This window comes from Oncorhynchus keta, chromosome 4 (genome assembly GCF_023373465.1).
Source record: "Oncorhynchus keta strain PuntledgeMale-10-30-2019 chromosome 4, Oket_V2, whole genome shotgun sequence".
NCBI lineage: Eukaryota > Metazoa > Chordata > Actinopteri > Salmoniformes > Salmonidae > Oncorhynchus > Oncorhynchus keta.
Genome location: NC_068424.1, coordinates 46,108,443 through 46,121,965, shown reverse-complemented (window position 1 = coordinate 46,121,965; position 13,523 = coordinate 46,108,443). Strand labels below are relative to the sequence as shown.

At 44.2% G+C, this 13,523-nt stretch overlaps 2 protein-coding genes across 2 annotated transcripts in view; both read left to right on the top strand.

Moving 5' to 3' along the window:
• The first annotated feature begins 2,606 nt into the window (after positions 1–2,606).
• Positions 2,607–13,523, top strand: part of LOC118375712 (C-terminal-binding protein 2-like) — a 33,174-nt gene continuing 22,257 nt past the window's right edge. Inside the window, exon 1 of the mRNA XM_052507490.1 lies at positions 2,607–2,783. The gene's annotated coding sequence lies outside the window, so the exon portion shown is untranslated. The remainder of the gene's footprint in view (positions 2,784–13,523) is intronic.
• On the top strand, positions 2,790–5,790 carry LOC127923451 (uncharacterized). Its single transcript, XM_052507523.1, has 2 exons — positions 2,790–3,084; positions 3,228–5,790. Exon 2 carries the CDS (start codon positions 3,681–3,683, stop codon positions 4,716–4,718), a length of 1,038 nt encoding a protein of 345 aa, XP_052363483.1. The 5' UTR covers positions 2,790–3,084; positions 3,228–3,680; the 3' UTR covers positions 4,719–5,790.

Genomic DNA, 13,523 nt, shown 5'->3' with positions numbered 1-13,523 from the left:
GTGCCCTTGATCAAGGCACTTAGCCCCCCACATAGAACTGCACTGTTTGTCACATGTTGTCAACATGTGGTCAACCTTCCATCTGGAGAGCTTCTGGGTGTGCATGCTTGGCTTTTGATCCAGCCCGGAAACACCCAAGTCTGCTTATCAAGGTCCAGTTGAGGAGCTGATTTTTAGGCTACTATGTGGTTAATACTATGGTCTTAATAAAGTTATTCCATCATTCAATAAATCATGGGTGAAATGGATAAGGTAGGCTACTTCAATGCACTGTATCTAACTAGACGTGTTAATATATAAGGCTCAAGTATGGATTTTTCAGGGGAGATCTATGCACATGCTTAGTTAGCTATAGTTAACGAGCGAGATAACTGCTACAAGTTATGTTTTGAATTGACGATCTAGTTAGTCTGTCATCATTGTATACCTGCTGCTCGGGCAACGGGCCACTCGCACTGGTGCACAAAAGGCAGCTTCACAGACATACACTGAAGGGTCAAAATGATAATGGCTGATATGTAGTTGTTTTTATTGGTTGATCATATTTAAAAGTGTGATTTCATGAATTACATTAAAAACAGGTTTGAAACAAATTCCTATGACTTTCCATGACCATACAAACCCAAATGTGACATTTTGGAACAGTGCATATTCAATCTGCGCAATCTCGAACAGCCTACTGTCACGCACAGATTCACAGACCTGTGGCAAATAAACTTGAACAGAGCGGAATCAAGAGAAGAATGCACACTCCCCATTGATAACCAAAATGTGGATTGCTGTCACACCTTGTCCGTAATGCTTACAGGGTAAGGAAACCAATTTGTACAATGGACAAAAATATAAACGCAACATATAAAGTGTTGATCCCATGTTTCACCTAACATTGCCACAGATGTCTCAAGTTTTGAGGGAGCGTGCAATTGGCATTCTGACTGCAGGAATGTCCACCAAAGCTGTTGCCAGATCATTTAATGTTCATTTGTCTACCATAATACGCCTCCAATGTCGTAGTTTTAAAGAATTTGGCAGTGTGTCCAACCCAGACCATGTGTAACCACGCTGGTCCCCAGGACATCCGCATGTGGCTTCATCACCTGCGGGGTCGTCTGAGACCAGCCACCTAGACAGCTGATGAAAATGAGGAGTATTTATGTCTGTAATAAAGCCCTTTTGTGGGGAAAAACTTGTTCTTACTGGATGGGCCTGGCTCCCCAGTGGGTGGGCCTGGCTCCCCAGTGGGTGAGCCTATGCCCTCCCAGGCCCACCCATGGCTGCGCCCCTGCCCAGTCATGTGAAATGAAATTATTTCAATTGAATGATTTCCTTATATGAACTGTAACTCAGTAAAATCGTTAAAATTGTTGCATGTTGCGTTTATATTTTTGTACAGTATAATTTGGGTGAACTATCCCTTTAAGATGTGTTGGGTTTGCATATTGATAGGAGTCAAATGGGATGACCAAAAAAAGATTGGTGTATATGTTAGAAGATTTCTTTAGGCAACATGTTTGATTGCAAGATTATGTCAACATGAAAACATCCACTCGAGAAAATGTTGCCTTAGTCCTGAGAGGATTGGGGACATTATTGACTATATACTGTCACCTGGCGGTCAACACTGAGCTATCTAAACTTTCTAAAGGTTGGACAAATCATTGAGATATAAAGTTATTTAATTCCTGTAAGATATGTAGGAAGGTAAAACACAGACAATATACCAATGCATTGCTCTATATTCTATAACTTTACAGAGATCAGTGACCCAGTAAAAAATATAGAATTAGCTGCAAAGAACATTGCATGATAAATCGTAATAGTTTCTTCAATATATCATCAACTTGAACACATGATATAGAGAACGTCATTGTGTGCAGTGTTGCTATGTCCGCAGTTTTCCAACAATTAGGCTACTTTGAAAACGATGTCACGGATTGGTCGCGGGTGTCTGTTTTTTGGGCTACTTCTAATATATATTCACTGTGAACTGCTACGGCTGACTATAAGGCAGTGTGCAGACTGTTACTGAGTGAGTGAAAGGTAGAGAGGGTTGAGGGGTGAAGGGGTGTGTGTGCCATTCCGCCGCCATACGAAAGACCAAAAAATGCTGCCCCTCACAAAACTAGAATAGTCCCAGTAAGCAAAATGACATTGAAAAGACGTATAAAATACGTATTTTCCAGAAGTTGACGTTAGGTTCTGAATGGAAGGTGTAAAGGTATTTTCCGTATGTTTAAAATACATATTTTCGAGAACATTGAAAAGGCATATTTTCCGGACCTTGAAAAATAAGTATTTTGCAGATGTTAAAATCAGGTTAATTTTTTTAGCTCCCGAATGGCGCAGTGGTCAAAGCCACTGCATCTCAGTGCTAGAGGCATCACTATAGACCCTGGTTCAATTCCAGGCTGTATCACAACTGGCTGTGATTTGGAGTCCCATAGGGTGGTGTACAAGTTGTCCAGGTTAGGGTTTGGCTGGAGTAGGCCGTCATTGTAAATAAGAATCTGTTCTTAACTGACTTGCCTAGTTAAAAGAAGATTAAATCAAAAATAAATTAGCTGGTGTAACTGAGTCAGGTTTGTAGGCCTCCTTGCTCATGTAACAGGGTTATATTGGTGATTCCCCTTGCCACTTTATTGTTAAGCCAATGGGTTTTTGGTTTGAGTTTGTCTTGCCTTCACCTACTCAACATGGCATCTTATTGGCTGGTTTGCGTAGCTTGCTTACGAGGGGGGATGTTCCAGTTAGAATCGTCCCAGTGAACAAGCACCAAACCAGCGGTAAGTTGTTGGTTGCAAAGCACCGTACGTCAAAAGTGATTTTATGCTCTCAAGTGATTATTTAAATGTACAATTTATATCAAATAGTTTGTAAATGTTATTCAAACGTCACACATAAGATGCAGGGGTTTTTGGAGAATATTTGTTGTGCATTTTGTTGTAGAGAATTCACGCCAGTATTAGCTAGCAACTTACTGTGTCTGGTGGGGGGGGGTTCATATATTTTGTACAGTGCGTGAGTGCAGAGTTGGATGGTGAGACGGGCATTGCATGACGTGCAATCTTGTGTCGTTCTTATCAGGTACATTGTTAAAGATATTATATTGTAATTGTATTATTTTGGTAACTGCCCAGTGAACAAGCACCAAACCAGCGTGCGTGAGTGCAGAGTTGGATGTTGAGACGGGCATTGCATGACGTGCAATCTTGTGTCGTTCTTATCAGAATAAAGCTACATGATTGGTGCTACATATTGGAGTTCCGTGTCGATGACTGATGTACACAACGCCAGAAGAGTACTGTTACAGTGGTGCCGTGACTGTTCTTCTGGATCGGATCATCCTTCGTTGGATTTCCATCCCAGAACTTGACCGTGGTTGCTGTTGAAGAATCAGATAAGACGTTGCTGGTGCAGTTTGGCGATATCGCATTTCGCCACAAGATGGCGCCACTAGAACGTTTTATTATTGCAATTGATAATTTCTCTGTCTGAGGCTCTTCACAGACAAAGGATAACTGGTCTTTTGTGTTACTTGTTTATTTGCAATTCTGATGTATATCTGATATAAGTAGGGTGAGTTTTACCAGTGTACTAGATATAGGTGAGATTTAGGTGATATATTTATACATGTTTTGCTGTTTACATTTTCATTAGGGTGTTGATTTCCCATTGTTAAAATGGAAGGTGTTGGGAGAGGTAGGGGTTTCCTGTCATTTAATCTGTCACCATCTGTGGGTAGGGGTTCAGCCAAAATTCCAGTTGCTTCTACACCTATGCCCAAACTGGAGGGTTTTGATGATAGTTTATCCATGGACACGCCCATGGATGTGTATGAAAGAGGTTTGCCAAATACAGGGAGTGGGGAGGTCTCCATGGATTTCATAGCAGACATAGTACAGCAGATTGGTCATTCCATTGGGGAGAACATTGCCTCCTGTTTGGAGTCAAAGGCAATTGCTGGACATGTTGGGGACAATGTTATGGGGAGTGTATGCAGCTCGAGGGGTATGGATGTGTCAGGCCTGAACCTGGTATTGAAGTCTGATATCAGGGAACCGGTGTATTTTCGGGGGGATGGCTCTGAAAAGTGCACAGTGCATGAGTGGGAGGATATGGTCATGGTTTACATGCGTAAGAGGAGCGTGTCTGTGATGGACCAAGCAGTTGAGGTTATGGGCAGGCTTATGGGAAGGGCCCGCGATGTTGTTAAAGTTGGCATACGCAGCAATCCCTCCATTGATTTATCTAAAGGCCCGAGTCCCATCTTTGACATACTGAAACAACATTTTAGTGACGCTGTTTTTTCAAGCATGCCCCTTGCTGACTTTTATGCCACATTACCTCTGACTGATGAACAACCATTTGAATATTGGCTCAGACTGAACAGGGCTATGGAGGTTGCAGAAGATTGTCTAAAGAGACAGAAAAAAAGTGTTGAAGACCCATCTCGTGAGCTCACAGTCATGTTCATCAGACATTGCCCTAACGCTGAACTGTCCCTTATCTTTAAGTGCAAGCCATTACAGCAATGGACCGCTGCAGATGTTCATGAGAGGCTGGATGAATACAGGAGGGAGCGGAGGTACTCTCACTTATCTAAGGTGACCCCAGGAAGTTGGTGCTGTCATGCCGATCACCATGCCTGCTGTGAGGTCCCACATGGAAGTACCCAATACGTTGCCTTACCCAGCCCAGCCTATTCAGGGCTCAGCTGAGCCCATGGAACGTATCCTTGCCATGCTGGAGCGTGTGCTGGAGCAGAGGCCACAACAGTCTGACCATAAATTCCAAAAAGGGAATAGGAGCAAAGTGAAGTCTAATGGGCCATGTAACGTGTGCGGGGATGCTGGACATGATACTTACTTTCACTGCAGGACCAATCACCTCTGCTTTCTTTGTCATGTAGCTGGCCACGCACGCTCTCAGTGCCCCAAGGCTGCAGCTCTGAGCACAGCTAGTGGAGTCCCTACAGTAATCACTGCTCAGCTTCCGGAAAACTAGTAGGCCTGCATGTAGAAGGGGAGAGTGTTGGGCCTTTTGTAGAGTCCCCATCAGTGAGAGCTGTTGATTTGGAGTCTGTATATAAAAGTGTTTGTGACGAAATGGAGACTGAGAAGACTATCATAATGCAGAACACACAGAGACTTTCCCCATATGATGATTTATTCTATGCCAAGGTGTTAATAGGAGGAGAAGTGGAAGTGAGAGCTATGCTTGACAGTGGGTCCATGGCTTGTACCTTGAGCTCTAGGGTCTTACCTGAACTGTTGCATGCAGGAGTGTTGAAAAGTCCATCATTGAGTCCTACAGAGGTAGTCTTGGTTGGTTGTGGTGGGTTGAAGACGAGGCCTTTGGGAGTATGTGAGCTGGAGATGGAGGTGTACGGATGTAGAGTCGCTGTGCCTACACTGGTGGTTGAAGGCCAGAGTGATGACCTCATCTTGGGCAGCAATCTCCTAAAGCACTTGATTCGCCACCTGAAGACGGATGGAGATCTCTGGAAGAGGGTTTACACTCCTGTGTGTGACGGGGGTGAGGAGAGCAAGCTAATCGAGATGATGGCTAATGTGGAGAGATGGAGACACAGTGAAGTACCTGACAAAGTTGGAACTGTGAGACTAAAAGGGGCTGTGACTCTAGAGCCTATGCAGGAGCACTTAGTCTGGGGCAGACTACGAAACACTCAGAATCTATCAGCTGGCAGTGCTGTTGTCATTGAGCCCAGCAGTTCAAGGTCAACACCAAGGTCAATACTGGTAGGGAGGACAGTAGCTCTATTGCGGGGGGGATGGGTGGCTCCCTGTTAGAGTGATAAACCCTTCTCAGAAGACAGTGACATTGAGACGAAACGCCACTCTAGCCGATGTCTTTCCTTGCATGGCTCTAGAGGACTTTGACTGTTCGGGTGTGAATGATGGTTCATCAGCAGCTTTACAGCAGCAAGTGCAGAGAACGGCTGATATACTCACTGACTGCCAAGATGACTTGACACTGACTGACGGTTCCAGCCAACTTCACGATACTGACGGACCTGACAGTTCAAGCGAGCCTGAGGTCTTACGTGACTTAGGTTTGACTGATATTGATGTCTCCTCCTGTCAAGCGTCTCCTGCTGGTAAGAAGAAACTCACCCAGCTCATAGCTGAGTACCAGTCTATTTTTTCCAGGCACAAGTTGGATTGTGGAAAAGCTTCCGGATGTCTTCACCGCATTCAACTGAGTGATGAGAAACCCTTTCGGATGCCCTACCGACGCCTTTCACCAAATAATTATGAGAAGCTCAAACAAGCATTGAATGAGATGGAAGAACGTGATATCATAAGGAAGTCTAGTAGTGAGTTTGCCTCTCCCCTTGTCCTTGTATGGAAGAAGTCTGGAGACCTGAGACTCTGTACTGATTTTCGTTTGCTCAATGCTCGCACCATCAAAGACGCCCACCCACTCCCTCACCAGGCTGACGCGCTGGCTGCGTTAGGTGGAAATGCCTTTTTCTCGACAATGGACCTTACCTCTGGCTACTACAATGTGGAAGTGCATGAGGATGACCGGAGATTCACAGCTTTTACGTCCCCATTTGGATTGTACGAATACAATCGATTGCCACAGGGGTTATGTAATAGTCCGGCAACCTTTATGAGGATGATGCTAAACATCTTTGGGGATCAGGACTTTCTTAGCCTGCTGTGTTACCGTGACGATGTCTTGGTCTATGCGCCCACTGAAGATCTGGCTATACAGCGCCTGGAAATGGTTTTTGAGCGTCTCAAGGCTCACAACCTGAAGTTGGCGCCAAAAAAGTGTAACTTTCTGCAGAGGTCTGTGAAGTGTCTGGGGCATATCATTAGTGCGGATGGTGTAGCTACAGACCCTGAGAAGGTGAGGGCCATTACAGGAGTAACAGAAGATGATCTGATGAAAGATGGCACTGACATTCCATCTCAGAAGAAATTGAGGTCATTCCTTGGGATGGTGGTGTATTATCAACAGTTCATTGAAGGTTGCTCGACCATTGCAAAGCCTCTCTTTGGATTGACTACTGGACACAAGGTTCCACGCTGGAAAAAGAAGCGAAGCTCACCTGTCAGGAAGTTGACGGCTGCCGACTGGACAACAGAATGCAGACAGGCCTTATTCCAGCTAAAGCAAGCCTTGCTGGACCAGGTTTTGTTGGCCCACCCCAACTTCGAAAACCCTTTCTACTCTCGGTGGATGCATCCAGCAATGGCTTAGGTGCTGTGCTATCTCAGGTGCAAGAACCGGGAGCTACAGCGAGACCTATAGCCTTCGCGAGCAAGTCCCTCAGTTATGCACAGTCAAGGTATCCTGCGCACAGGCTCGAGTTCTTTGCCATGAAATGGGCTATCTGTGACAAGTTCCACCACTGGCTACGGGGACAGCAGTTCACGGTATGGACGGATAATAATCCCTTGACATACATTCTGACCAAAGCAAAGCTTGATGCTTGTGAACAGAGATGGGTCGCCAAGCTGGCACGGTACGAGTTTGACATTAAATACATCCCTGGAAAAATGAATGTTGTTGCAGATGCTTTGAGCAGAGAGCCCTTCGTACGACCCAGTGCACTCCATCGCCTGACAAGGGTCCCGTACGAGACCTTACTAGCTGAAGCCGACGCTGTGCGCACAGACAGAGTGCAAGATGTGTTTCGCTGGTCTAGCCACCCCTTTGACAAAGCCTCTGACTCCAACGAAGTGGTCATTAGCTGTCAGGCTACTGTTGACCCCCCATCTGGTGCTTTATCAAGACATGAAGTTGCAGCTGTTCTTCATTCACATAGGTGCTGGGTGGGTGAAGTGGGCTCACATGCACTGCTGTTGCCACAGCTCCCACAGGCTGTTATGCCATCAGAGCAGACCAATGTCGATGTTCTGCCACACGACCTACTGATGAGTAAGCAGCGTGATGACAACGTGATCAGCAAAGTCATCTTCTTTGTTGAGAGGGGGAGAAGACCATCCCGGAGAGAGCGTGCCCATGAGAGTGTTGAGGTTTTGGGTCTTCTCAGAAGTTGGGACAAGTTGACCATGAAGATGGGTGTACTGTATCGTGTTTCAAAGAATGTGGTTACAAAGAGGAAAATGTATCTGTATGTGGTTCCAGCCTCCATGAAAGCAATGGTGTTGAAGGGTGTCCATGATGAAGCTGGCCACCAGGGCCAACAGAGAACAGTCTACCTGACAAGACAGAGATTCTTCTGGCATGGCCTGGAGAGGGAGGTAAAAGCCTATGTGAAGTGCTGCAGGAGATGCGTTGTGAGCAAGACTCCTGATCCAGAAGCAAGAGCTCCTCTTGAGAGCATAATAACAACTGAGCCTCTTGAACTAGTGTGCATAGACTTCTGGTCTGCAGAAGATTCTTCAAACAAATCCTTGGATGTGCTCGTTGTTACTGACCACTTTACCAAATTAGCTCATGCCTTCTTGTGTCCGAACCAGTCTGCTAAGTCAGTAGCTCATCAGTTGTGGAACAACTATTTATGTGTCTACGGGATGCCTCGCCGTATACACTCAGACCAGGGAGCCAACTTTGAGAGCGCTTTAATAGCCGAACTGTTGAGTGTTGCAGGCGTTCAGAAGTCTCACACCACGCCGTACCATCCGATGGGGAACGGGTCCTGCGAAAGGATGAATAGGACTTTGGGAAACATGATCCGGGCCCTGCCAACGAGAGCTAAGCACAGATGGCCTCAGGCGCTGAAGTCCCTTACGTTTGCATACAATTGTACAATCCACGAGACCACAGGCTTTGCCCCTTTCCTGCTAATGTTTGGGAGGACGCCAAGACTGCCTGTTGACATAGTCTTTGGCTCGGTCATAGAGAACCCAGAAGTTGTCGACTATGACCAGTTTGTTCAGTCTTTGAGGAGAGATCTGAAAGAAGCCATGAATGCAGCACAGGCATCTGCAGCGAAGCAGTTGAAGAGGCATGCTGACCTTTATGACAGATGAGTCAGAGGAGCACCAGTGGAGATTGGGGATTGTGTATTGCTGGCTAACAAGGGGGAGCGGGGAAAGCGGAAGCTCGCTGACCGTTGGGAGGATACTGTCTACCTTGTCACTGGATTGAATGCTGACAGTCACACTTTTAAGATTCAGAACAGCTCCACTGGACGGGAGAAGAGGGTCCATCGCAATCTGATAATGCCAGTCAACTTTCTTCCTCTTCCCCATGCTGCTGTTGAGGAGGGAACAGACATGTCTGGATTAACAGAGTCTGAGGACATGAATGACAGCCTAGTGGTCTCAGCTGCCATGGACACTGCAGTGGATGATGGTGCTGAGTACAGAACCAGAGTGTGGGTGTCAGAGTTGTCTTCTGAAGGAACAGGTGACACAAGCCTGGAGGGTGATGTGCGATCCTTGGATGCTCAGGATATTCCACCTTTGGTTTCCGTGGATGATATACTGCAGCTGGAAGGTCTGCCTCGATCAGAGAGTCTTCAAGAATCTGACCGAGACTGTAACAGTGTAGTGAGTGAGCTAATTGACCAGTCTGCTTACGATATCCGTACTGACCTACCAAACGCGGACCATTCCTTACCTGATCAGTTAAGTACTGACTGTGTTGATGGACACACTATTGCAACAGTGCACAACACTGTTACCCCTTATGCAGTTGAAGGTAGTCAGGGTCATATTAGGTCAAGGGCAGGAAGGCTATTTAAACCAGTGTCAAGACTGATTGAGATTATGAATCAGCAGAAAGTTAGCTCTTGAAGGTAAAATATGTGAATAGAGGGTCAATGGTATTGACATCTTTTATTTGTTTTGCTTTTACATCATTGTGACCATAATTAGAGGTTGCAGGATGGTAATGTGACATATGATAAAGTCTCTTATGGTGGTTTATTTTATTACTTGGATGTTTGAAAGTCACCAAGTGTACTTAACATGTGACAGGGCATGTTTACCTATGAGGGCTAAGGGGTTTGATCAACCGCTTTTCACTCTAATTCTCAAGGAGAATAGTCTAAGGACTGGAATATTTAGTGACTGATTTAAAGCAGGGTCTGCATCCTTGATATACACAGCGTTACCTTTTAGTTCTCTATTAGGTAGTACATTTTTTTTCTCTGGATTATTCTGTACATATGTTGAGTGTCTCTGTATCTGGTATGTTTGCACAGTGCCGTTTTGTATTTTGTTATTTTTCTTTGCAAGTGGAATTCAGTAGGGGGGAGTGTAACAGGGTTATATTGGTGATTCCCCTTGCCACTTTATTGTTAAGCCAATGGGTTTTTGGTTTGAGTTTGTCTTGCCTTCACCTACTCAACATGGCATCTTATTGGCTGGTTTGCGTAGCTTGCTTACGAGGGGGGATGTTCCAGTTAGAATCGTCCCAGTGAACAAGTACCAAACCAGCGGTAAGTTGTTGGCTGCAAAGCACCGTACGTCAAAAGTGATTTTATGCTCTCAAGTGATTATTTAAATGTACAATTTATATCAAATAGTTTGTAAATGTTATTCAAACATCACACATAAGATGCAGGGGTTTTTGGAGAATATTTGTTGTGCATTTTGTTGTAGAGAATTCACACCAGTATTAGCTAGCAACTTACTGTGTCTGGTGGGGGGGGTTCATATATTTTGTACAGTGCGTGAGTGCAGAGTTGGATGGTGAGACGGGCATTGCATGACGTGCAATCTTGTGTCGTTCTTATCAGGTACATTGTTAAAGATATTATATTGTAATTGTATTATTTTGGTAACTGCCCAGTGAACAAGCACCAAACCAGCGTGCGTGAGTGCAGAGTTGGATGGTGAGACGGGCATTGCATGACGTGCAATCTTGTGTCGTTCTTATCAGAATAAAGCTACATGATTGGTGCTACATATTGGAGTTCCGTGTCGATGACTGATGTACACAACGCCAGAAGAGTACTGTTACACTCACACACGCTTTTTCAGTTCTGCCCACATATTTTCTATAGGATTGAGGTCAGGGCTTTGGGATGGCCACTCCAATACTTTGAATTTGTTGTCCTTAAGCCATTTTGCAAGTATGCTTGGGGTCATTGTCTATTTGGAAGACCCATTTGTGACCAAGCTTTATCTTCTTGACTGATGTCTTGAGATGTTGCTTCAATATATCCACATCATTTTCCTACCTCATGATGCCATCTATTTTGTGAAGTGCACCAGTCCTTCCTGCAGCAAAGCACCTCCACAACATGATGCTGCCACCCCCGTGCTTCACAGTTGGGATGGTATTCTTCGGCTTGCTAACCTCCCCCTTTTCCCTCCAAACATAACAATGGTCATTATGGCCAAACAGTTCTATTATTGTTTCATCAGACCAGAGGACATTTCTCCAAAAAGTACGATCTTTCTCCACATGTGCAGTTGCAAACCGTAGTCTGGCATTTTTATGGGAGTTTTGGAGCAGTGGCTTCTTCCTTGCTGAGCGGCCTTTCAGGTTATGTCAATATAGGACTTGTTTTACTGTGGATATAGGTACTTTTGCACCTGTTTCCTCCAGCATCTTCACAAGGTCCTTTGCTGTTGTTCTGTGATTGATTTGCACATTTCAACACAAAGTACGTTCATCTCTAGGAGACAGAACGTGTCTCCTTCCTGAGCGATATGACGGCTGCGTGGTCCCATGGTGTTTATACTTGCGTATTATTGTTTGTACAGATGAACGTGGTACCTACAATTTTCTTTTCATAGGTCTTGGCTGGTTTCTTTTGATTTTCCCATGATGTCAAGCAAAAAGACACTGAGTTTGAAGGTAGGCCTTGAAATACATCCACAGGTACACCTCCAATTGACTCAGATAATGTCAATTAGCCTAACAGAAGCTTTTAAAGTCATTACATAATTTTCTGGAATTTTCCAAGATGTTTAAAGGAACAGTCAACTTAGTGTATGTAAACTTCTGACCCACTGGAATTGGGATACAGTGAGTTATAAGTTAAATAATCTGTCTGTAAACAATTGTTGGAAAAATTACTTGTGTCATGCGCAAAGTAGATGTTTGACTTGCCAAACTTCAGTTTGTTAACAAGAAATTTGTGGAGTGGTTGAAAAACAAGTTTTAATGACTCCAACCCAAGTGTATGTAAACTTCCGACTTCAACTGTATTTTACAGAGGTTGGAAATATGTATTTTCCGGACGTTGAAATCAGGCAGATTTTTGGTTCTGAATGAAAGTTGAAAATAAGTCATTTATAGACATCCATGTTCAAGGTTGGTCCAGACCGGACAAAATCTGAACCAAACATAGACATCTATGATTGGTTCAGATTTGGTCCGTATCGGACCAAAACCAATGTCTGTGCATGTGGAAATGAAGGCCGGTCCGGAACTGCACCAAAAAAATAAGTCCAAAAGGCGTCAGAGTTGGTCCGTGCTTACTGAGGTGTAGCCTACAGTGTTGACAGAAATATGATTTTATGAATGCCAATCTATGTGGTAAACCTACCACTTTAAAAACAGGCCATTGCATTGACTTTAGTAGTCCTGATTCCTGTGACTAATCAATTTGGCTATTTAAGCTATGAATATCAGCTACCCAGTTTTATCAGGAGTTATCGTGATCAGCTTATGATCAGCTTGTTAAAACATTGACGATACAAACTTGAAATCACTGATCAGGACAACCGGATGAAACTCATGGACAACAGTTGTGATTTCCCATTGCATATTGTCCATTTTACTTTGATTTCTTCTTTGCCAATATAATCATTCTACCTGACAGGTGTGGCATATCAATAAGCTAATTAAACAGCATAATCATTACACAGGTGCACCTTGTGCCGGGTACAATAAAATGCCACTCTAAAATCTACAGTTTTGTCACACAACACAATGCCACAGATGTCTCAAGTTTTGAAGGAGCGTGCAATTGGCATGCTGACTGCAGGAATGTTCACCAGAGCTGTTACCAGATAATTTAATATGAATTTATCTACCATATACCGCCTCCTATGTCTTTTTAGAAAATTTGGCAGTATGTCCAACCGGCCTCACAACCGCAGACCACGTGTATGGTGTAGTGTGGGCGAGCGGTATATTGATGTTGGTGGTGGGGTTCTTGTATGGGCAAGCATAAGCTACAGACGACGAACACAATTACATTTTATCGATTGCAATTTGAATGCACAGAGATACCGTGACGAGATTCTGAGGCCCATTGTGATTTATTTCAATTGACGGATTTCCTTATATGACCTGTAACTCAGTAAAATCTTTGAAATTGTTGCATGTTCCGTTCATATTTTCATTCCTTATGGAGACACCCTTTTTCCATAAAACATATTAATGCACTAGAACTGATATAATGGCAACATAGCACTGGAAAATGACTAGGTGCACTGGAGCTCTATAGATGAATTCGCTCAGAGGTGGTTTAATGTAAACTGCATTCTAATGTCGACTTTTCTTATGGATAACAGTATCAAGCGAAGGGTTTTACTCATGCTCAGTTTTAGGATCTGGAGCGCTGCACAAGTGGAAATTTAAAACGTAAGTTAAGGAACTCCCTCGCATGCTTGTGT